Source organism: Aphelocoma coerulescens, chromosome 7 (assembly GCF_041296385.1).
Source record: "Aphelocoma coerulescens isolate FSJ_1873_10779 chromosome 7, UR_Acoe_1.0, whole genome shotgun sequence".
NCBI lineage: Eukaryota > Metazoa > Chordata > Aves > Passeriformes > Corvidae > Aphelocoma > Aphelocoma coerulescens.
In genome coordinates this window covers 19,348,287-19,371,906 of record NC_091021.1, presented here as the reverse complement: position 1 = coordinate 19,371,906, position 23,620 = coordinate 19,348,287, and the positions used below count along the sequence as shown (strand labels likewise).

Here is a 23,620-nt window from a genome sequence, read left to right as displayed (position 1 = left end):
ACAGCAAACACAAGGGTGATGTCCAGGGACTGCTTGTCAACTGCAAAACTACAGAAACACTAATGGGCCAGGGGCTCAGGGCCGTGGCCATGGCATTTTCTTCCCAGGAAACACTTGTTCCATTGGTCTGCAGAGTTGTGCTCTGCTAAATAAATACCATGGCATAGCTTTCACAAAAGAGCAAGAAAACATTTCACTTTGCTGGCTGACCTGCAGGTCTGATAGCAGCACGTCTTCAGAGGACATAGCAAATGTGGCTTTGATCTCCTCCACTGTTTACAGAGAAAGTCCCTATAAGTGTTTTAATGATGTAGAGAAAAAGATAGCCATAGATTTGTACCAGGGGATTCTGAAATTTAAACATCCTGTAATTTCTTAATGATAACACAATTAGCTCTTGAGGCACTAGATACAAAAGGAGCTTTCTAGGGAAAGCATTTTTCCTTGACTTGTACCCAGAATTTTACTGGCCTGGGAAACATAGCACAGTGAAAAGATTGCAAGGTGACTCAATTACTTAGAGCAAAAAAGAAAAATCTAATTTCTCCAACCGCAAGAGTTTCCCAAGCATTCTGAGTATCTGAAAATATTATTGCAAGAACCTCACTTGTTCAGAGGATAATAATCTTAATTCCAAAAGATACACATGAAGTTCAAAATTAAATACATGGTGGCCGTACAGAAAGCAAGGCTCACGTACTACGCATGACAGGAAACTGTTTTTCGTGCCACAGGACTGGAAATAATAGGCTTAAAGAGCAATAAGAAAGATGGGATGCTAGGAAAAACTAGACTAGATCACTTGGATATGTAATGCAGCCTCCACTGATAGGCATCTTTAAGAATAAGGTGGACAAATTTGTCAGGATATAAGTAAACTTGAGCCAGACTTGGTATTGGAAGAGGCTAGAGAGTTTTTCAGGGATCCTTGCCTAGTAAGCATTGAGGACCAAGTAAAACCTCCCTTGTTTTTGGAAGGGGTGCGTGGAAACACACTGGCCTCAGGTGGCAGGTATGTAACACCAGACCCCCAGGATGGTGGTTCAGGCAGCTCTATGTATCTCATTAGACTCCTTTCACCAACCTGTGATCACAAAGACATAAGATTGCTGGATCATTCATTATTTCTCTGAAAAATGTGCAGTCTTACCTTTCCTACAAAGGCAACACCGTCCTCAACTGTACAGTCCATGGCTACCTGGAGCCAGGTATGGTGCAGGCCTCAGGAAGGGTATTACACCCTGAAGCCCATGGCACGCTCATGCTGGGACACGACAGTGCCCTGGTCCCCGTGACGTGGCGGCAGACGGACACACCGCTCTGGGTGGCTCAGGGAGTGTGGGGCTGTGCAGGGGAAACACCATCAGTCTGTGCTGCCTGGCACCCCTCAGCTATGAAACCAGAGTCCTCGCTCTGGCTGTGGCTGATATGGAGAAGAAATATTTTTTAAAAAATGCAATAGCAATTATGAGACTCAAATATTTTAGACATCGATATCGGGACACTTTAACCACAGTGTCTCCAAATTTTGAGGCTTCCCTGTCCTGATACACCACCCAGGTCCCTACCCCACCAGGCCAGGCTCCCCAGTCTCCCTTCCCAATGCATTATTCCACTTCTGGAGAAGAGCACCAAGTCCTGAGGGCTCTTTGAAGAATAAAAAACGATCCAGAGACACTTCTCACCTCCCCCGCAGCTCCCTTCCCTCGCCGAACCAGTCCCCTTCCCAACGTGGCTGCGGGGGCGGTGCTGCAGCTGCCCTGCCCCGACAGCAGCAGCTCCAGCCCCAGCAGGGCCGGAGTCGGAGGCCGAAGCGGCAGCGCTGTGGGGGACCTGCATCCCCTCCCCAGGCTGGATGTGCCGTGTCCGGCCTGACGGCGGCAGCTGAGGGACGGGGAAAGAGGGACCCGGCCGGGCTGGTGGCCCCGCCTTAGACCCGTGGTTTTCGCACGTTCGGGAAGACATCAAAGCTGGAGCAGGAACACGCAGGATGCTTTAAATTCCAAAACATGCTTTCTTTTTCGGGGTTGCTGATTTTAAAACACGCAGTCACCTGCCTAGGCTGCCCCGCGGGGAGCTCCCCGGGCCGCGCTCGTTCTGGTGCCTGCTACTGCCATGATGCATTTCCCGACTTTCCGCGAGTGTCAAAAGCACTTTTCAGAAAGTCAAAATATTGACCAGCCTCCACGAAATTGGTATTTATCAACTGGCGTAGACCAAGCTCAAAGTGTCCAATGCTCCACAGTGAAATCTGAACAAATTCAGTGCTAATATAAGCGAAATAGTGCCAAACACGATTGTTTTGCTGGAACAAGCCAACCAATGTTAACTCTGGCTGCGAGGATGTAGCACTACATTCAGTTAAAAGTCTGTAACTTCTCTTACAGTCACTTATTTCATATGTAAAGGGGTTTTATTTTTTTTATTATACACTAATGTAGTATTCTACAATCTTCCAGTGCAGACATTTAAAGTGTTTATGAATTTAAAGGAAGCCTTTTATTTCCAAGATTCGTTAAGAACTGCATGATGATGTTTAACTTCATTTCTTTTGTCTACCTGCTGTTAAATCAGGAGAAAGCTTGGGAGACGGAGTGATGGATGACACATGGTGAAGTTAGTAAAATGGGTATGAAATACAGACTGCACACCTGACACATGAATTACCTAGAAGTGGATCAGCACTCCACCAGCATAATTCAGGGACCTAAACTCAGCCTCAAGGGTACTTCTATTCCAAGTACAAATTGCTGAGTAGCAGGCACCAAACACATAACTGAGAAGTCTTCTTGTGACCACAGAATTAGTCCACTTGGGGATACAAAGTTTTCATTAACAGTACTACAAGATGTTAACAAAAACACAACTGTGTAATTGGGTAAAAATCTTGCAACTTTGATTCAAAAGATGAGATGAGAAAGCTATTTCCTTCAAATAATTCCTGTATGAAGCACTTTTAAAGTGAGTGTTTAAGTTTCAGAAACATATACTTGTAATACTGAATTAAATGTCTTGTATTCAGCCACAACAGTCTATTCCCAGATCCTAACCATAGGAAAAACAAGTCTGTACATAGATCTCCTCTTCTAGGTAGCTGTAAATTTCTCAGGTACTTAAGTAGTTCTCTACTATACTGCCTAACTTACCATTACTACGGGTAACCATAACATATTTCAAATAAATAAAACCACAGTTAACACTATCCTACGTATTTTTGTGTGGTAAAACCATCAATTCAATTTCCATTATCAACATGCAGAATAAGGAGGAATGAAATCTAATGTGAACTTACAGCTATAGCACATTTTTCTTGAACTCTGCACTCGGTCTTGTGCTGTAGAGAGTGGAAAGGACAGAGTCCCAGTACTCTCTTTGAGTCTAATTTTCTAATAATTCTATGAGCTAATCTTATTCCACAGCTCAATATTTAAAGAAGGACCACTGAAATACTTACGAGTTCTTTCTGTGATATCTATTCAATGAAATGAAGTTTTGGTTACCTCATCATGACAGATGTTTTAAGTTTCATGGAATCTTCCCCTTTCAACTCCAATGTTACTTAAATTAATTATTGTATTATTGACCTTTTGTTTGTAATTAAGAAGAGTTTGCTTTAAATATTTTCATGTTAATCAGTGATATGGTTATGTGATTTGCCTTATGCTGAAATGTAAAAACAATGAAAACCTTGAAATTTCAACTGCCGTTGTTTATTACTGTTTTGGCTACATTCTCTACAATTTCAGCAGCATCTTAAAGAGACAGTTAACATTTCTTTATATACAATGAAAACAAAATGGCTTGCAACATCAGAAACAAGAGCAACAGTTTAACTGTACAATACTAAATGAAAACCTGTGGTAATACAGCCTCCTCTTTCTGCAACATGGACAAAAATTACATATAGGTATTCAGCATCAAGAATGGGATAGTAAAAAGAACAGTGAACAGGAGAGAGATACACTGTTCTGAAAAATAAGTTTCTACCATACAAGGCAGTTAGAAAATGTTTCACATTTTAAAATATCTGTACAAGCCACAAGAAACATTTCCTTGTTGATAGGAACTTCCAGAAATGGAGAGTAACCATGAGCAACTTCTACATCTATTATCAATGCGCTCTGCAGGATGAGAACGCAATAAACTGACTTAAAGAACTGTACTGTATATTGCCAACACAGATCTGCTTGACATGCCTTGATTGTTAACAAATTGCCTATTCTCAATCTCTCGTACAGTTGACTCGCACCTTAAGGAGGTCATTTGACTCTTGTAAAAGTAAAAGCAACATCATTTAGCAACGATTAAAAGCGCCTTGAGGGAGACTTAAAAAAAATACAATATCCAATTAGAAAAAGCCATACTTTAAACATTTGTACAGGAATAAATTGCTGAAATTTAACTGAAAATGTGACATCTGTACAACAATTTACAATAGAGCTAGAAGGGAATTTATCATTATTCCTGCATAGAACAGTATACATGACCTGCTTGCATTTGGTTTCATATTGTTGCTTGCCTTTATTAGAAGCCTGGAAGGTTTCACAAGTTTCAATACCACAGCAAGTATAGTATTTTTTAAAAACTGAATGGATTTCAAAATTAGCAATCTATTTCAGAAATAAGTACCAGGAATTCCATATCACCCTTCCAATCTAAATTCAGTGAAACACTACCACATTTTTGGAGGTACAAGCCTGAGTAGCCAAATGAAATACTCCAATTTTATTAGAGAAATCTGATGCTGAACATTATCTTTCACTGTCTCACACTCCTTACTTTGGTTTCAAAAGATCAATGTCTTGGAAAGATGGCAGTTCATTTAGTTTATAACCAGGCACAAAATTTTTCCTGTGTTTTCAAATTTGCTCACTACCCTTTTATATTTAAATAATGAAAAACTACCCTTCATGTTAGAACTTTCCAGTATCCACCAATGTACTTTAAAGTATTAAAAAGATTATTTACAATGTTCCCCAGAAAAAACTAAAAACCTTTTCTTCAGTCTTAAACACAGTATACCTGCTAGTTTGTAACAGGAAGTGTCATCCTTCATCCTTCAAAGTTTAACGGTGTTTCTCAGAAGGGTACATTTATTCACAGTCCATGATCCATTCCAATCATACAAATTACACTATGTAGGAGGACTTCAGTCTGAAAACACAGTTATCAAACTTGTCCTGTGTAAAAACACACAAATGCTTTCAAGCTCAAGTCTGTATCTGGAAACTAAACAAAGGTATCAACCCATTCCTCAGCTGGAGAAATTTCAGTACGAAATAATGCTTGAAGTAGGTGGTGTAGGGGATGCTGCTAGGCCAGTCATATGCAAGTTTCCTGAAGAATTTGATCTCCTCATATGAGGGAGAAGATAAGGATCATTAGCCAGCTGGTGGACATCAAATCTATCCTCTTTTCGGTATGCTAAACAGCGTCTGATAAAGGCCTAGAAAAGAAATGTAGGAAGTTACAATAACATTCCAAATACTTACATCTGCTTTCAGGCAAATAGGCAAGGCCTCTTGAATAAACTAGCTTTTAAACAAATTCTTGTTCTTAAATAATTCAATTCAAATGACAATGTAACATTTTACTGCTGAGCCCACTGAAAAAATGTAACATCATGGCAGAAAGAAAAAATCAGCAAATTAATTGGTTTCAAATTTTCATACTTCAAATATGCATTTCTATGTTTAGGAACTATATTTACAAGTAAAACATTAGCACCTCAACCAGTTAGATTTCTGCATGTGTTATGCCTGAACAGACTAATAAAAACCAGCAGGAAGTGTCAGAGGATTGAAAAACAAGACCTTTCTACTTTCTCCAATGAGCTTCTGAAACAACTGAGTTCAGTGGGGAAGAATAGGTGGATGATGTAGGGACAGAATTTCAATGCTTTAGCTAACTCTGAAACCAGGCATTTCCACATGTGCCATGACAGGGTATAGCAAACCATGAAATTGACAATGATGGTTGCCGTGCTCAATAGGCAAGAGAATATTTAGGAAACCACTACCTTGCTGAAACTCTCTTCCCATGAAAAACTCAATCACACCTGCTTAAAATTATCTAATCAATTGAAACTCAGTAGCTAAATTCACAACTGTTCTTGAGTCACTATGTCATCCCTACGTTTAGGTCCATCCTGTGTATGCCAATCATTTTGTGCTGAAAGTTTCTGTCAAGTCTTATGTCTAGCACACAGAACATTTGGTCTCCTGAGAGCCTGGGCTTCAACACTTAATGATAAAAAATCCCTATTATTGCTACAGAACTGATTAGTACATCATTACTTAATTTAGAACTTAATTTAAAAGAATTACATATATCTTCTTTGATAAATCTGTTCAGCTGTTTGTTCTTTGCTCCAATTAAAAACTGGAGATTAAAGGAGAAAATCTGTGATACAAGTTCCAAAGAATCATGCTAGAATTTACTTCTATCATTTACATATCCAGCATTAACAAGGTACAATATAATAATTATGCACATCTGTTAGTATATATTCACATGTTCTTGGATATTACATATTTTAATAAAATTCTTCACAATAAAGCCTTCAAAACAAATGAACTGTAAACAGTTATTTGCAAGAACCTCAGAGTAACACTTTGTGTGTAAAATGTTTTTAAAATACTTCACAGTTTTGTGGCACTGTAGCCACGCTAGTGTGAAGCAAATGAGACCAGCGCACAAAACAGGAAACAGTGAGGAGAATCAAAGGACAGTTACAGTCTGAAAACTAACTAACAATGTCATTTGAGGTTCCATATTTATTTAATCTGTGTTTTCCAAATCAGAATTTCAGTTTACAAGCTGTTCTTTTCCAACTGCCAAGCCTATAAATCTGAAACACAATTTGGATTCTACACAGTCATTGTAAATGGTCTGCATTAAGAAGTTAGTCTAAAATTGTTTTATAGCATTTCCACCAGAGAATAATTTCTCCCTCTCTCTGAAAGCTAACATGACAATGGTTAATATGAGTGGAGAATACTGGAAGTTTATTTTAGTATTTCAAACAAACAGAGCATGCAAATACACAGAGAATGCAAGAAGTTGCCAATTCTCTGTGCTGAACTGGGTACTCTTTCCTAACATCCTCCATATAAAAACTACTAATGACAAAGAAATGCAAAGTTAAAAGACACAAACTCTTAGTATGTAATGTTATCAGTTACATGATGGGTATCTGTCAATTGCTTTCAAGGGATAGTGTTTTCAAATGAGGGTGAAAAAAATAAAGAACAGCAAACAAAAACTCAACCAAAAAAAAAACCCCAATACTAACTACAATTCTTCAACCAGTTTTTCATAACCTTAACTGCAACTCTCTCCCTAACACTACTTTTAGAAACTTTAACGAACAGAAATACACCACCACTTGTAAAAGTTATGTGCCCAAAAGACTTATTTTCTTGGGAAGTTACTGCCTCTAAAAATAGGTTTCCTTTGCATTTAATCTTTAGAAGCTGAATCTTAACATTCCTAAATTTTTGGCATCTTGTGTCCCAAATCTAAGTAAATTTAATTAGTTGCTGAAACTTGAATAAGCATTCTACTGGTCATGAATATATTTTTCAAAAATTGGGAGAGTTTTTACAAGCAAAAAACATGAAACATTTTCTCCCACTTTCACAGAATTGGATTTGTGTTGCAGATGCTCACAGTAATAATCATTTGGGAAACAACCTTAATCTGTTTCTGAATAGACAGTTTGTGTAGACGAATTTGATATTACTAAGATTTTTAAATACAGGACACAATGCCATCAACACCTTTGTGGCAGATCAACTATTTTGGCAGTTTTATTTCCTGAATCAGCATCAAAATATCTTCTAGATTCTTAATCTTAAAAATTCATGTTTCTAAACTCAGCTTTAAGTTAATACACACGGACTTTGACCTTTCAAGGGGAAGAGTATTACTGGTCATATCCTTCAGGTACCTGGTAGTCAAATAGTTCTTCCAGCCAATAAGGCTGCAGAGAAGAACATTCACTATTTTCAGAAAGAGCTTGTTACTGTTAGCAGCAGCACTTCACAAGAACTTCTACTGAGACAGCCTGAATGAGACACATAAGGTCCTCTGGGAAAAAGCAAAGCAGACAATTTTTGAGGTGGCCTACTTTAAAACCACTTGCAAATTTCTGGAATATATATATATAGTTTTGCTTTGAAGTCCATGATTTTGAGACGTCCCAGAATAAGGTTGCTTAAATAAAAACATCCCAATACTAGTTCTCAATTATGGTTTTTTTTACATACTTGGTTATTATGTCCCACAGCACTCTTGGCTTAACAACAATTTTACAGCTGAATCCTTTAAGATGAATGTTTTACTCAGAGATTATATTAAAAGTTACCTTGGCTTCATTGCTTACAACAGGTTTGACAGGGAATTGAACTTCTGTGGCTTTTAATATCGTATTTTCTTGTAAGATATCTTGCTGTGATTGATTGTGGCCAAATGGCTGCAAAATAAGCACATTATTTTTTTCAGGAGATTTATCCAACTACTTTGATTTCATAAATATTTATGCTACAGTATGTTGTTGCAGTGTTAATACAAACTGTCAACCCTTCTGCAAATAAAAAAGTTACAGGCAAGATTTTCTAATTTTTTGCAAAAATCAATGTACACCACCAAAAAGTAACACAAATAATTTTCCATGCAGATTCATGTTTTTATGAATGCAATTCACAGTCTACTGAGAACAGGCACCTGCACTAAAACTCTTTAGATCTCAAATATTTTCCTTACCTTTCTACCATAAAGGCATTGGAAAAAGATTACTCCAACTGACCACACGTCAACCTTATTAGAAATCTTTGGTGGCTCTTTGCCAACTACAAAACACTCTGGAGGCAAGTACCTGGAAAACAAAACATATTTCATTCTCTAAGTATGGCATCACTAGAACACAGTCAATTGTCAAACTGTAGAAACACTTCAGCTACACATCCCTGAGCTTCGACTGTACAGCTGCCCTACAATCTGCATTCCAACATCCTGCAACCCATCAAAACTGACAACGCAGCTTTTGTACAGTTAGTCAAATAGAGGGGCCTATTTCACACAAGCACAAATACAAACATTTTTTTACCTAAACAGCCAATTATCACTTTTTTTTTTTTTAATTGGGACCCCAGGTTAAATATGAACCATAGCCATCTATCAAAGAAAAGAAAAGATGAAAGCCAAATAGGGCATTTTTCAGTAAGGCCTGGTTAGAAATCAAAAAAAAAGCAGATATGGCTTAAAGACCCTTTACCCAAATTTTTAATAAAAATGGTAACATTACCCAGAGGGGTATATATGAGAGACAAAGGTGATTGTTATTTCTGTCCCTATATTCTGCAGAAAGAGAACTTTACTTAATGAAAGTTGAGGAAATTCCCATGCCATTCCTGAATTACAGAATAACTGGTGAAATGGAACTTCCTTTACAAAGCAAACAAAACCTTCCAAATGTATTAATTTAAGTGCAGTCAAGTATTATTGACTGTAATATTTAAAATTGAAAAAGGCAAAAAATCTATTAGGGCAACTAAAGAACAGGCGCTCTTTTGTCAACAACGTGTAAGACTTAAATAGAAACTTTGAAGAAATATTTGTAGAAATGGAAATAGGCAGAAAAATGAGATGAAAATGCAATGATTTTAAACAGTATCACAAACTCTCTTCCGGAATACTTGTCTACAGTTCTGATTACAACAATCAAGACAAGTGATCTTAAAGTGATACAAATGCAAAGAAGGTTACTAAAATGATCTGAAGAATGAAGAGCCTACAGTTCAGGGGAAAAAAAGTGAAGGCTCTGAAAACATCAAGGAGCAAGTACTAGGAAGGGGCCACAACCTACTTGAGGGAGGACAATGTTGGCACAGGAACAAACAAGTATAAACTGGCCACAAATAAATATAGTCTGTAAATTAGAGGATTAAGTTTCTAATGATCAGAGAACTGAGGTTACAGAAGACACTTCAAATCAGATTACTGGGGCCAAAACACTAACTAAATTTAATATAAACATCTAGAAGTTTATAAAAGAGATTATATAACCTAACTGCCTGGGAAGGCAGGTAACTGGACCCAGTCACTGAGGAAATCCCTTCCAGGGCTATGCTGCTGACAGTTTGTGCAATGTACTTTGAACAGACTCATTCCTAACCTCAAACTCACTCTAAGTATTACCCTCCCTAATGAAGACTTTGGGCTCAGAGAAAGTATGAATTAGAAATGCAGAGATTCATCATGAATCTGTAACAATTACAGATCCTTTTTTACTCTTAAGTTTGCAGCATCACTAGTGCCTGAGGCATTCCAGATGAAATCCAAAGGCCAAATTTTTCTGATATATATTCCTAAAAGAAAACATTTAAATAGGTAAAGCATTAAAAAGAGTAGCAAAAGCCTGACACTTCTAAAATGTTTCAACTTGAGTAATCGTTTTTTCACAGCATGTGCACAGTGGCATTTGTGGAAGTAGATGTGTTTCCTTTTCTAAAATCTCTGAAGGAAAAGGCAAAAACTTTATTACATGCAACTCCTGAATACAGGAAGAGGTGCAAAGCAAAGGGGAATGACCCTGGCTTCTCTGTGAGGAAATGACTTGTAACAACCTGGCCAATACAGGATTTCTAATCCACCCACCCTGACATAAGCCAGCACATACCCTGGCTCAAATAGTTACTGTGCCATGAAGAACCTGCACCTTTAGAGACCAAATTCTAAAACCAGATTTTCTGTAAGCAATGAAATATTTATTGTCATTCCTATGCTTTGGCAGCTCTAAAACTCCAGTGTTTTGGACAAGCATGCAAGTGCACACAAAAAGTAAATCACAGCTGCTGAGCTGTCATTAACCTTTAGGAAGGAAGAGTGAATAGTCTTTTGTCCTAAGGACATTACCTGTTGGTAATCCCTGTCCTATAATTTTCAAGTACTAAGCACCCACACTTAATCATCACAGCTCTGTGAAATGTCTTCAACCACCAGCAGCCAAAGATTAAATATCTGCTTCTTCAGAGGAAACCATGTTTCTAAATCACAGTGATCACCTCCATATTTATTTATTTATTTATAAATATAAATAAATATATATATATATATATAAATAAAGAGATAAAGAAATAAATAACACACACACTCTTATTTTACTTGCTAAGTTATTCTTCTAACGTTTGGAAACACCAGCATCACAGTACTGCACAAACACCTTTGTTTGTCATCCATGTTAATATTTTTAGTCCTAGCTGTCTCTCCAAATTGGCTTTATAAGACAACATTTATGAAATTTGAACAATGATCCAAAGTCTAAACAGCAAAATCAAACCAGGCCTTACCAGTAAGTTCCTGCTCCCTGTGAAGTTAAATCCATTCCATCCACCCCATAGCTATCATCATCCATTATTTTAGACAGACCAAAATCAGTAATTTTTATTTCTCCACATGCTGTTCCATCTACAAGAAGGATATTACCTATTCAGAGAAGAAAAAAGAAAGAAAAAAAAAGAAAAAATACTTTTAAAAAGCTAACAGAATTCATGATTTTCAAAACCAGGTTCAATTTTCAAGAACATCTAACTTCATGAGGGGTGACAATTTTATAGAACCAAAATTATAAAATAGTCTGGGTTAAAAGGGACCCATGACCAAACCCACAACCTTGGTGTTATTACCACCATGCTTAAACCAACAGAGATACATTTACATCATCTTTACATCCTCAAGTCTAGAGTAACTTGATTATGACAAGTTTCTGTGCAGTTTCAGGAACTCATTATCTGAAATGGCTCTCTCAGCTGGGAGCTCGCTGGTCAGCAGAGAAACACCAACATGGAGAGAGGAAACACCAGAATGCAGCAGTATACTAGTTACAATGAAGTTTCATTATTTTTCTGGCAGAAAAAATCCTACACTACAGTTTTCATGGTTTGCATATGCCACAAAATTGTGCCAAGAAATTGCTGAAATCCTACAAGTCTTACTCCATGTGTTAAAGTTGTACAATAATTTCTTGATATAAAAATGATTTGATGAAGTTCCTCTGAAAACAAAAACTAATGAGACTAAGAATACATTCTGTACAATTTCATAAGACATGAGAAACCTATATGAATAGTTTATTACAGAGCAGAAAGCAAACAGCCTAGCACCAAGAATTACTTCATAAACCCCACACTTGGAGTGTAGCAGATTAAAGCACATGAAGAATACAAGCATCATTCATGCAAGGTGGTAAAATAAACGACGTGGAATAAAGACAAATATTGTTTCTAAAAATATTTATTATTCATTGTAAAGAAAACTCTCTGTAAAGTCCCGTTTTGGAGTGCTTATGCTGAGATGCTGAAAGTGATTGATTACATATTTACAGGTTAAAAAAAACATATGGGAAAAATTATTTAGACATCAGCATTCCACAATTACCAGAAAAGACTGAGTCTACTAATGATCTTATCTGTTTATACTGCTAACTACCAATGCATGTACCTATTAGCTATATGATTTTTTTCCTACAAATTCAAATCAAAATAATGCAAAATAGAAAAGTTTTAACAAAGATTTTCCACAGAAAAGGCAGATGATTCTGGCAATGAAATTCCAAAGGAAAGTACATTTGTTTACAATAATCCTATCACACAGAAGATAATTTTGGCATTTTCAGGCACAAATTACAAACAAAATAAAGGATAAAAAATAAATTACATTTTCAGTCGTAACATTTCTCACTTACCTGGTTTAAGATCATAGTGTATAATAGGGGGCTTGATCTCATTGAGATACCGTAGTGCATTTACTATTTGCATTACAATGGACCTAGCTTCTTTCTCTGACATCAACTTATGTTGCTTGAGATAGAAATCCAAGTCATTGCCTTCACAGTATTCTAACACCGTGCAAAACCTAGGGTAGAATTTAGAGAGACAAAATTAAAGAATGTATCATACTGCACAATCAGAAACAGACACTACAACCTAGTTTCATTCTGACAAGTTTAAGAATGGCTGCTTGAATATCAAACTAAATGAACGGAATAGTTAATAGAACACATGGTGGAACTATTAGCTTATGAAAACTGACATAAATTAGAACATTCATACTCACTAAAAGAGAGACTGCATCCATATTGATGAGAAATTTTAAAAAGCCTCTTTATTTACAGTAGACACATTTCTCAAAATCAAAATACCTTAACTATCCCTTAAGATGTGACACAATTTCATGCAAAGAGGTGCAGCCCAGTCACCAGGGGCTACACCTAGGCTAGTAATGCTCCTGCTGCCATTTAGTCTTGGAAACTTGTCTAAGGTATGGCAGCCTTTTGACGCTAGTCAGGCTTTGCAAAACACTCTCTTCATCACCTTATAGAAGGCCTGTAATATTTAGCAGACAGAATTCTGCAACTAGTGTGGGGTTTTTTTTAATGTTTTGGCTGAAAGCAAGAACATACATTATTTTTGTTCAAATACTCTTCATTTCTGTTTATCTACTATACAGCACTAAAATCCTTGCCAAGTTCTACTTACGTATCTGTATCCAGGGAGAAGTAGTCATATAGTTTAACTATCCGGGGGTGATCCAGTTCTTTGTGTATTCTATACTCTCTGCAGGCATGTCTAGAAGAAGATGGATACATTAACCTTCTACAGTCAACAAAATGCTATTAAGCTTAACATATGAAGCGTAAGTCATTAATATTTACTTGTGGTAGTTTTCTTTCTTTTCATCCCTCCAGCTTTTGTTAAGCTGGTGAATTTTCACAGCAGCATATCTTTGTTCATAAAGATCAAAAGCCTAAAAAAGAAATGCATGAATATGGGAAAGTTATAACCAAAGGTGATAAAAATAACACCCAATAAAGTGAAAAGAAAAGCTGGCATGTAATTCACAAGTCTATTGACAAGGCTACTGTCATGCTACCTCCCCCTCCACAGGTTAATCGAAGTTTGGTCTACCCATTGCAATCCTTTTACTTAATTAGATCCACTTTTGTCCCCCAAAATTAAATGTACATGGCTCAAAAATCAGATTTATCAGACTCAACAAACTCTACCTTGTATACTTCACTGAAGCCACCTCGGCCAAGTAAATGGAGTAACAAATACCGTTCATTCAACGTGGGGTGATCTTTAAATCTTGAAAGGAAAAAAAAAGTTAATTCTGTTTAAGGTGTACAAGTAGCATCTAAAATGTAAATCTCTTAGTATTACTCATCCAATGGAGTTTTCTTTTAAGAAACAACATATAGTATGCTGAACAACATTACACCACAAGAAATCTAATGGCATAGCTGTACAACATGACCAATTTTAGTACTTTTTGACTGTTTACTTTACAAATACTACCACAACACTATCATCAAAACAGTCAATCCTGGCAAACATTTAGTTATTTTTCTCTATTTTTTTTGAGGATAAGAAAAGCATGCTTAAATTTAAACATGTGATACATGGGTCTCTCTTTGTTGTGCCAAATTTTAGAGAAGTCTCACAATTCATCTTTCTGGATCAAACAACAAGGACATTCTTCTAATTTCACACAAAACATGACCAGATATGTTGTATATTACTGCCTCTTTTTAACATAATAGATTTTATATAACAGTAAGTTAAAACAAATAGAAAGAAAACACACAAAATAACTATCTGTGCATATTCTACGCAAATGCAAAACAAAAACACTTCTTCCTAATACAAAATGATGCTGTCAGACCAAGAAAAAGGACCATGCTCTCTTTCCTGAAATATACAGAAGACAAAATATGTTCTTCCATACAATCAGAGGGAAGGGTTGTGAATATTCATCACATTTTTAGTAAAATGATGAGACAGCTATATTCATGAATCTAAGGCAAGCTGCCACTTATATTCCGTAGAAAACTTTAAAGAAGGGTTCAGGACCAGTCTGCCAATAGCTCATCCCATCCTTCCATATTCTCTAGAGTTCTGGAAGTATGGTCATAGGTAGTCAAGTATTTAAGAGAAGATGCATATTTCTTGCTTGCTATGCCCCTTTTAGAAATAAAGCTTTCTTTTTCATTCACTATGAAGATACATATTTCAATGCTAAATATTTTTTAAAGAAACCATAAAACAGTAATTAATACATTCAGTGTAAAAGAAATAACAAATTTAGAGGCAAAATCATTAGGCACTTGATGTCATGTGACCAGTAGCCCAATTCTTGAAAACTACACTCAACAAATTTAGATTCGTATTTTTCACGTGTGTACCTCCAGTAGGGCCAATCTTGTGAATCTTACCACCTTCCCTCTTCACTGCTTTTGCTACCCTGTGTGGCTCTCCATGGCTCAGAACCTGCACCCCAACATCACACGGGCTCCAAAGCCAGACAAGGAAGCCCTAACCTGCACTCTCAACTTGTCCCATTATTCCAGTGCAGTTGTAGACATACAAGTTTACCCATGGGTAGATGGGCCTGTTGCTAGAAAATGGATTTGCTTTACACCACAGCTGGAAGCGGAAATCCCAACAGGATTTGAGTCAGAATGCAACAGCTGCTTTGCCTGAGAATCCCCTCCCTTAGGAAACAGCTACATTGCCAGGACATGCTAGGAAAGATAGCAGGGGCTACAGACCTAAATCACTTCTCCATTGCTTTTCTCTTCTACATGATGACTATAAGCTGTGGCTTGGCCACTTGGTAAATACTTGTCTAAACTCCCACAAAAACATGAATACACAGTTTAAAGCTTTTCATTCTGTACCATAAAATGTGTTAGCATTGACTGCAGACAATGAGTAGTGAAGCTGCACTATTCTGCTTGTCCATGTCCTGTAACTGTTTTCAATTGTGACTGTAATCTGGGCATTCTTTGCCCCACATATGTAGGATTTTCATAGTCAAAGCCTGTCAATTTTCTGTGCCATTTATTCCTTATTGTTGAAGGATCCTTTTTAAAAAAAATCTAAACCCGTTCTAATGCAAACAACTGAAGATTAGAAAAGATTGTCATTTAACCTGCTTGTTTATTTGTTGTAGGACATTTATTTAAAAATAATATTATATTTTTTAATGTCAAAAGATATATTTTTAAAAAGAAAATACTCTGCCATCAATATCTAAGTATCAACACCCATTATTCTTCACATCCAAACCACGACACTAATTTAGCTATCAATTAGCACTAAAGCTACATGGTAACAAAAAATTTCTGTATTACTGCATGGTAGGTACCATCAGAACAGTTAGGCACAATTTCACATATTTTTCTTTTAACGTTTAAAACCCTTATGCATGCATAATTCTATTGTGTCTAAAAAGTAAAAAATAAAATCCTGAAGGCTTAAGACTACTGTTTCATAAACATTTCCTAGTGCAGAAAGCGAGAAGTCCAGTCCCACCATGTCCTTCCCCCCTGGCTCATTCCACCCTTGCACTGCCCTCTCCCCTCATGGCAGAATAGACATTTTTGCAGCTGGGGCAAAGAACTAGGCCAGGAAATTGATTCTGGATTAAAATTAATCCAGAAAAATAAACCACAGTAGCTGGTTTTAATTTGGATCAATTTCCAGCATCAGTTCAGGAAAGAAATGCAAGCATGTGAAAGAAAACTTCCTGGCTAAGTAGCTAGGAAGAGGTAGAACCAGTTCCTTTCAAGCAACAGTGCCAGCTAGAAGCATTGGTGAAACTGCAGTGTATTTGTCATCATGGAAAACAGATTTAACTTTTAAAGTTATGTAATTACTACTTTCAAAACTACACAGTAACAGTTCATATTATTAGCAATTTAACATTGTGATACACTGCCATTCAAGGTGAAATACAAAGTAGCAACATAATATGGCTTTTTCCTGTTAGGTACCTATACCTAGTAGGAATGAAACCACAGTGCTGTAAACACAAAACTAATTTTAAGTGCAGCACAAAATTGCTGCTGGTTCATCAAACCTCCCAGCCATTTTCTTGCATTATTGTCAGCTAAGTGAATTGCATTAAGTTGTCTCACAAGTATTTTTTTTAGCTTAGTAATATGGTCAAGCAAGTTTCAGCTCTTTACTATAAGCAGTGTAGGTATGTTATTTCTTGCATATTCAACAAACACATTAATAAATTTACCAAATTGTAAGAAACTTGTAAATAAATTGGTGTTTAAAATACATATATAAACATAGAGAACCAAAAAGAAATTATGAGCAAGTCTCTCTTCTGTAGGTAAAATGTGATATTAGAGAATTGCTTTAAAAACAGACATGCAAAATTAAGACAGTAAAGACTCTTACTGTGAATTATCTTCATTATTTATTCTTTTCAGTTCTCTTATGTGAAGATTTCTAACTCTTTCCAAACGTTCAAGTTCTGCTTGTATTTCAGCTTCCTCCTGCAAATGAAAAGAAGGAAATATAAAAGCTCATTTACTTCCCATTTGAAAAGGGTATTTTTACGCCTGCATCAATACTAGTGGTGATGGAGGAACATTACATTACAAAACCCTGCTGAACTAGAAGAAAGCACTACTTTTCTGTTAAAGCCAGAAAAATTCAGAAGGATAAGGCAAAAGCCTGTTTCAAGAAATTTTTTTGTTCATGAACCCACAGGTAATGGGATGTTCATGGTTTTGTTCTGCACTGTAGGGATGCTATTTGAAATGAGAGGCAGCTGGGTTTTGTACCTCAGCCAAGGAGATAAATTATCTGGGAAGCGGTCTGAAATTGATGTACAAAAAAAGAAAAAAACTGAGATATGGGCAATTATAGATTCTGTACAAACCAACAGATCATGAAAAGACATTTAAAATATTTTAAGGCTGAAGTGCAAATCAAGTAAAAGAATAAAAGAGCACATCATTACAGCAGAAACATTCTTAAGGTGCTGATACAAGACACCAAAACCAATCTAATTTGAATAGATTTTTCCATTTGCGTCTTATTAAAATTACAAATGAAGAATGTGTATTGCATAAGATTTTAAGTGCAACTTCAAAAGAAGCGTGTCAGGTAGGAGCACATTCTTTAATTAATTTCAGCACTTAAATTTATCTCATCTTTATGCTATGCATTAGGAAACAATTAAATAATTATTTATTCAGGTCCTCTAAAATCGTAAGGAATTCATGATGCCTAATTTGTGGAAACCTATATATCTATACTCAAACTGAAACACATACTCATTGAAAGATACTCTAGACAGGTTTATATTATTTCAGAGTTAGTGCCTCTAGAGCTTGAAAATTTGAAGAAAGGGGAGACAAAATTAGTCCATATCAGAAAGCTCATAATTATGGAATTATTTTAGCTAAAAAGGAAAAAGCAGGCCTGGCATCTGATACTTTTTTTTTTTTTTAGTAGCAGCACCCCTCATCATCTCTTGTTATTTTGGCACAGCCTTTTGCACAGCCACATGGTATATCAAACTGGTATACTAATCAATCTTTTCTTGAAGAGAAAAAAAAAAAACAAACAGGAGAAAGAAAAGAAAAAAAGAAACTAGCATCACAAAAAACCACATATTTGTTTTTTGAAAGAAGCTAGATCAGTTCTCCAATTTATTCTCTGACTGTACAACCTAGTAGTGCTGGTAAAGGCAACAGGGCATCAAGCCATGGCACAAGGGGATGGAGGCAGCAAGGTAGAGAGAAATGCCATAAAGTTTGTATTTTCATAAACCTGTATCCTGAAGCAACAACTGCATTTGTATGATCTAAAATACATATTAAATGACTACATATCCAATGAATTGAGGAGTCTGGACCAGATGATTTCAGTGGATATTCTGAACCATCCCCATAAGCTATGGAAGACACTTCTCATCCCAAAACATGAGATGAACCTCCATCCAGAAAATGAAAATCAAATTCCTAGTAATTTAAAAGCTGGACTAAGCAGCACTAATCTGCGAGCAGACCTGGGTGGACCATTTATTCTTCCTAAGATACAATGTCAAGAGTTGGGTTTTTTCCTGTTTATATAATATTAAACTCTTTTTTCTATATTTAGATGCATCCCTGCAGTTTTCTGTTAAATACCCTGAAATGATAGGCAGTTCCTCATAACCCAGTAGTCCTTTATAAAGAATTTTAGTCCTTCTCCCCTCACAAAAGGCCACACACTTATACACACAATTGTCGATGTTCTTCCCAAAGGCTAACAAAAAAAAATCATCAGTTATGCCTCTTTTGGACCTTTTTGTTCATATATTATGCAATTCAGTGGTTCTCAAAATGTGGTTCATAGGCCAATGTTAGTCCAAAGAGAATTGGCTGGTTGCATTGTTTCCAGCTGTTATTTAGGACACTCAGGCTGTGAATACCTTTAAGCAAGAATGAACCAGCTTAGCTGCCTCAGGTCACTGCTATATAAAAGGAAGTGAGAAAACAAGGGCCTCTCTCCAGGACCAAAGCAACTAGCTGGAAAAGAATTTCCTGGGTAGCAGTAGGAAAAGAAAACTGGTGGTGGCAGCATGTACAGGGCACCAAAAATAAGAACACCAGGAAAGCATCTCAAGAGTGAAAAGGAAGAGGAGCAGTCAGCAAAACAGCATATGCTGAAGGAAGGAAGAAAAAAAAAAGTAAATGGAGAAGAAGCACAGGGAAGAAATACAACCATGTAAAATGAAGGTAACAAAATTGGTTCTCCTAGTTAATGACAAAACTGGTATCAGACATAAGAATTATAATGTAAGAATGTATTTTTATTATTTTTTTCAGATATACTCAAATATGATTTGCTAAGAATAATATTTGTTTCCTCTCTGGCATTTAGTCAAGGAATTTCCTTCTTTTGCAAAGTACTCCAGCATTGATGCTCAAGGTGAAACCAAAATTCCAATATTAAATAACCATGTAACAGCTTATTTCATCCATTATTTGAAATTTCCATTAGAGTTCCATAAAGTTAAAGCATGGAAAAAAACCCTACAGAATTTCCCAATAGAATTTCATGTGAAGCTGGAGCTTCTAAACCATTAACAATGAAGAACTATGTTGGCAGTCTACTTCACTAGTGCCAGCAAATTATATGCAGATTTCCTACTACAGATTCAAGTACTTTCCTGTCATATTCTTTAGAAACAGCTGCAGCTTTCTCACGGGGCCGAGTTCAGATTATTATAGCAGGATTTATAACAGGTGGCTTGTACATTTGAAGGTAACAGGCCTGAAAAAGACTTGCAACATTTCATGGGAAAAAAACACTATGACCTGTTTTGACTCAACAGCTTGGGAACTACTACTCAGCAGACAGAAGTACTTTTCTTTAAATTTTGTTGAGGTATTTCTGTCTGCATCAACTGCCATTCCTTTTTTACAGGTTACTCCTCAAAATCTTTGCTTGAATGAGCAATAGTTTCTTCATATAATAACTATCTCACTACACAGATTTATTAGAATAATAGGCTTCAAGCAAGAAGTTTTTTTCAAAAGTCAAAGACTAGAGTAAGATATCTGACTGAAAAATAATTTAAGACACAGAGAAAAGATTTTCCATAGAAGTAGGAAAATTATATTCTCTTGTGATAGGTAATACGCTGATAACAACTTAAGTGAATACTGCAGATAATGAAAATGTTATATTAATTCAGAAATACAGTGCTTGTGAATTGGACCTTTTTAAACGCAAAAAAACAAACATAAAAAGCCCATACATCAAACTTGGTTGGCTCACTGAGCTCTGAAGCAAGAGCTCAGAAAGTGGAAGGGGAAGAGCAGGATTGATGGCATCATCACTGTTAGTGCTCTTAGAAGGATTCAAGGAACCAGTACAGTGTTTCACTGGAGGGACTCACTACTGCTTCCCTGTAATCCCAGTGTTTATGGAAAGTTGCACAAACAGAAACAAAAGGAGGGCCACTACTAGGCATTAAGTAGTACAGCAATTTTAGTATTAGGTTTTTTAATCATCACTTTTATGGGTTTGGTTGTGATTGAAAAAACATACCTTTTTGAGATGTCCTAATCGAAGTTTGAAAATTTCTTCCTGTTCATGGTACTCTGCTAGAGTCAAACTGAAAAATGAAACAATCATGTAATTATAGCTTTTATACGGTGGCAAACAAAACAATAGCATTTTTACTTAAAAACTACAGTATATCCAGTATCTTGTTATTTACTGCCACTAGAAGTACATTTTTGAACCATCTGAACATTTTGGATTTGTCATTTCAGGGTCAAAACATACTTACAGAATAGCCTGTGTCTGGTATTCTGCAGTATTAACTGCCTCTCCCACAGAGCCATTTTTGTTCTTCCAGATAGCCTGTTAATTACCTAGTTGCATCTTGAATCGTATCACCATCCCAGTTTTTAGCTGATGCTACTCCACTGCTTGGTTCTCAACTCTAACGCATTCAGAAATTAGACAAGATTGATAACATGGGATTTCTGAGCTGTGATTTACAGAAGGGAGTGCAAACCATACATTTCAAATTCACTAGCACTACATTTTGCATGAAACCACAAATTCAGCTTTGAATTCACACATGACTCTCTTGCTTGTTGTCTTTTCATCTTTGTTTTCTCAACAATTTCTGGCTCAACAATTCAGTGGTCCCTCACTGTCTATAGACTTGCTTGGACATAAAGTCAGTTACCATCCAGAAAATCTAGACTGTTTGCACAGATTAGTAACAAAAAAACTGCAAACTGACTGCATGCAGTATCCATCTGATGAACAAAAAAGACAAACCACCCAAAAAATAAACCAAAGACAATTAAGTTCCAGATAAGGAATCATGCACATATGAGGAAGAGAAATAGGGGATAGGGAAAGAGAAAGAGGTATGGCCTCCTTGAAAGGGTTCACACAAATCCCTACAAAAGAAATAAAAATTACACTTTTTATTGTTTTGCCTAGACCTAATACTTCTTGCATGATACAAAGCTAAAACTCATAGTATAATACATTCTCACAAAGTCCATATTTCTGTGGGTTCAACTATCAGCTGGGAAGATAGAGTGGTTAGAAGGTGGTGGTTAGACCAAGGTGGTTAGAAGGCTATATATGCTGCTTATATTTCAAGTCTGAAGACTAGAATGTCTTGAGAATCACCAGTAGTTTTCTCAGAGGTGAGGGACACTAATTCAGATTTTTCTTACAACAAATGCCAAGCAATTTCAATAAACCTTGCAGAAATCTAATAGACTATAAGATTTCTTCCTCCCTTTTAAACTTCAAGTTCACCACACTTTTCAGAGTTCTAACACCTGTATTTTTATTGTGTCTTAAAAGTTGTTGATAAAGGAGTGCATCTTTTTCAGATAAAATCTGGTGGTTCTGAAGCTTTCATAGAGCCCTTTCCATTCCTAAACACTGAATTTTGCTGCCCATTTTCTGATTTGACCAGGACAGAAAACTGATTCAACCAAATCTCAGTGCAATTACTGAGGGTTTTTTTGACCAGAGCACCTAAATTTTCAAGAAATTGGAAACAGCCTCACAAGACTATAGTTATTTTATCAGCCTTCTGGGTCTGTAACATAAAGAAAACACTCAGGTGACAAAAGCACCCATCATCACATCCTGTCAGAATCTGAGAGGGAAGCAATTGCTTCTTTTAAGACATGTCATACAGAGTTACCCTACATCTTTTTTTCCTTACTGGAATTCAGAGCACTCTTGTATTACAGTCAATAGACATCCCCAAACACTGAAGGCAATGGAGGGAGGAAATTTGCCTCTCCAAGAAAGGCAAAAGGTCTCTTACCTCCAGATTTTGGGGCCTAACATTTATATTCTTTTCCTAGCAGAATCTCCTCTGGGTTTAGACAACGTATGCTACATCTTAAAAGAAGAGGTATCAAAGCAAATGTGAAATGGGGTGTCTCAATAGCTAGGAAAGCTGGCAATGCACTTGGACTTTGTACAGTCCAAGCAACAGCAAGAAATGTAAGAAACAAATGCTCCAATTCCAGCTGTAATACATCTGCTACCACTACCAAAGAGATCAACAAGACCATGCTAGACAACTCGCAACAATATGCCTGATACTTTTTCAATACTTCTATTAAAACAGAGAACTACTCTAATACGGATTAAATTCTCAGTTAAAAAAGACAGGATCAATGCCAATGTGTACAAGGTTGAATATTGTTTCCAGATTCTTGTCTACAGTAGAAATTACAGGTTTGTGCATTTCCAGAAATACAGATAGTAAAGTCTGTCTTTCTCAGGAAGAAGAATAAGTATTTAGGTGGCTTTGCAAAGCTGAACCACCAGTAAAACACATTCAAAATATGAAGTTTATGACATGACCTACCAGAACTTTCAGTGAACACTGAGAGTCCTAAAACCACAGATCCCCTTAAAAACTAACATTATATAGAAAATCTGGTCCTTTTTATAAAACCCGAGGTGTCTACAAGGAGTTGTAACAAAGTGCCTAGACAGCTCTAGCAAGTATTGCCTTTCAGAAAGTCCTGAAATAGCCCTCTTGGGCACAGAGCACAACTTGGTCGTCATATTGAAAACATTAACATTCAAAGTCACTCTTTCCATGTTTCTGTGCTACAACCCAATAAATGATTGTTTTCCATTTTTCTATTTCCTTACAAATCTAACTCTACTAGAAGCACAGCATGTTTCACAGGAATCTAAAACTGTCATTACTGACCACCACATTTTGGAGGAAGGCATATAAAACACAGAGCTGTACA

The 23,620-nt window shown here is 36.5% G+C and overlaps 1 protein-coding gene across 2 annotated transcripts in view; it reads right to left on the bottom strand.

Moving 5' to 3' along the window:
* Window positions 1-3,688: 3,688 nt before the first annotated feature.
* Window positions 3,689-23,620, bottom strand: part of TLK1 (tousled like kinase 1) — a 68,884-nt gene continuing 48,952 nt past the window's right edge. For both annotated transcript variants that reach the window (XM_069020686.1, XM_069020685.1), the window contains exons 12-21: window positions 20,907-20,973; window positions 17,256-17,353; window positions 14,066-14,147; window positions 13,715-13,806; window positions 13,539-13,628; window positions 12,746-12,915; window positions 11,352-11,487; window positions 8,767-8,878; window positions 8,369-8,476; window positions 3,689-5,446 (exon numbers count right to left, since the gene is read on the bottom strand). In XM_069020686.1, the coding sequence (XP_068876787.1) occupies window positions 5,270-5,446; window positions 8,369-8,476; window positions 8,767-8,878; window positions 11,352-11,487; window positions 12,746-12,915; window positions 13,539-13,628; window positions 13,715-13,806; window positions 14,066-14,147; window positions 17,256-17,353; window positions 20,907-20,973 (1,132 nt within the window). In that variant the 3' untranslated portion in view covers window positions 3,689-5,269. The remainder of the gene's footprint in view (window positions 5,447-8,368; window positions 8,477-8,766; window positions 8,879-11,351; window positions 11,488-12,745; window positions 12,916-13,538; window positions 13,629-13,714; window positions 13,807-14,065; window positions 14,148-17,255; window positions 17,354-20,906; window positions 20,974-23,620) is intronic.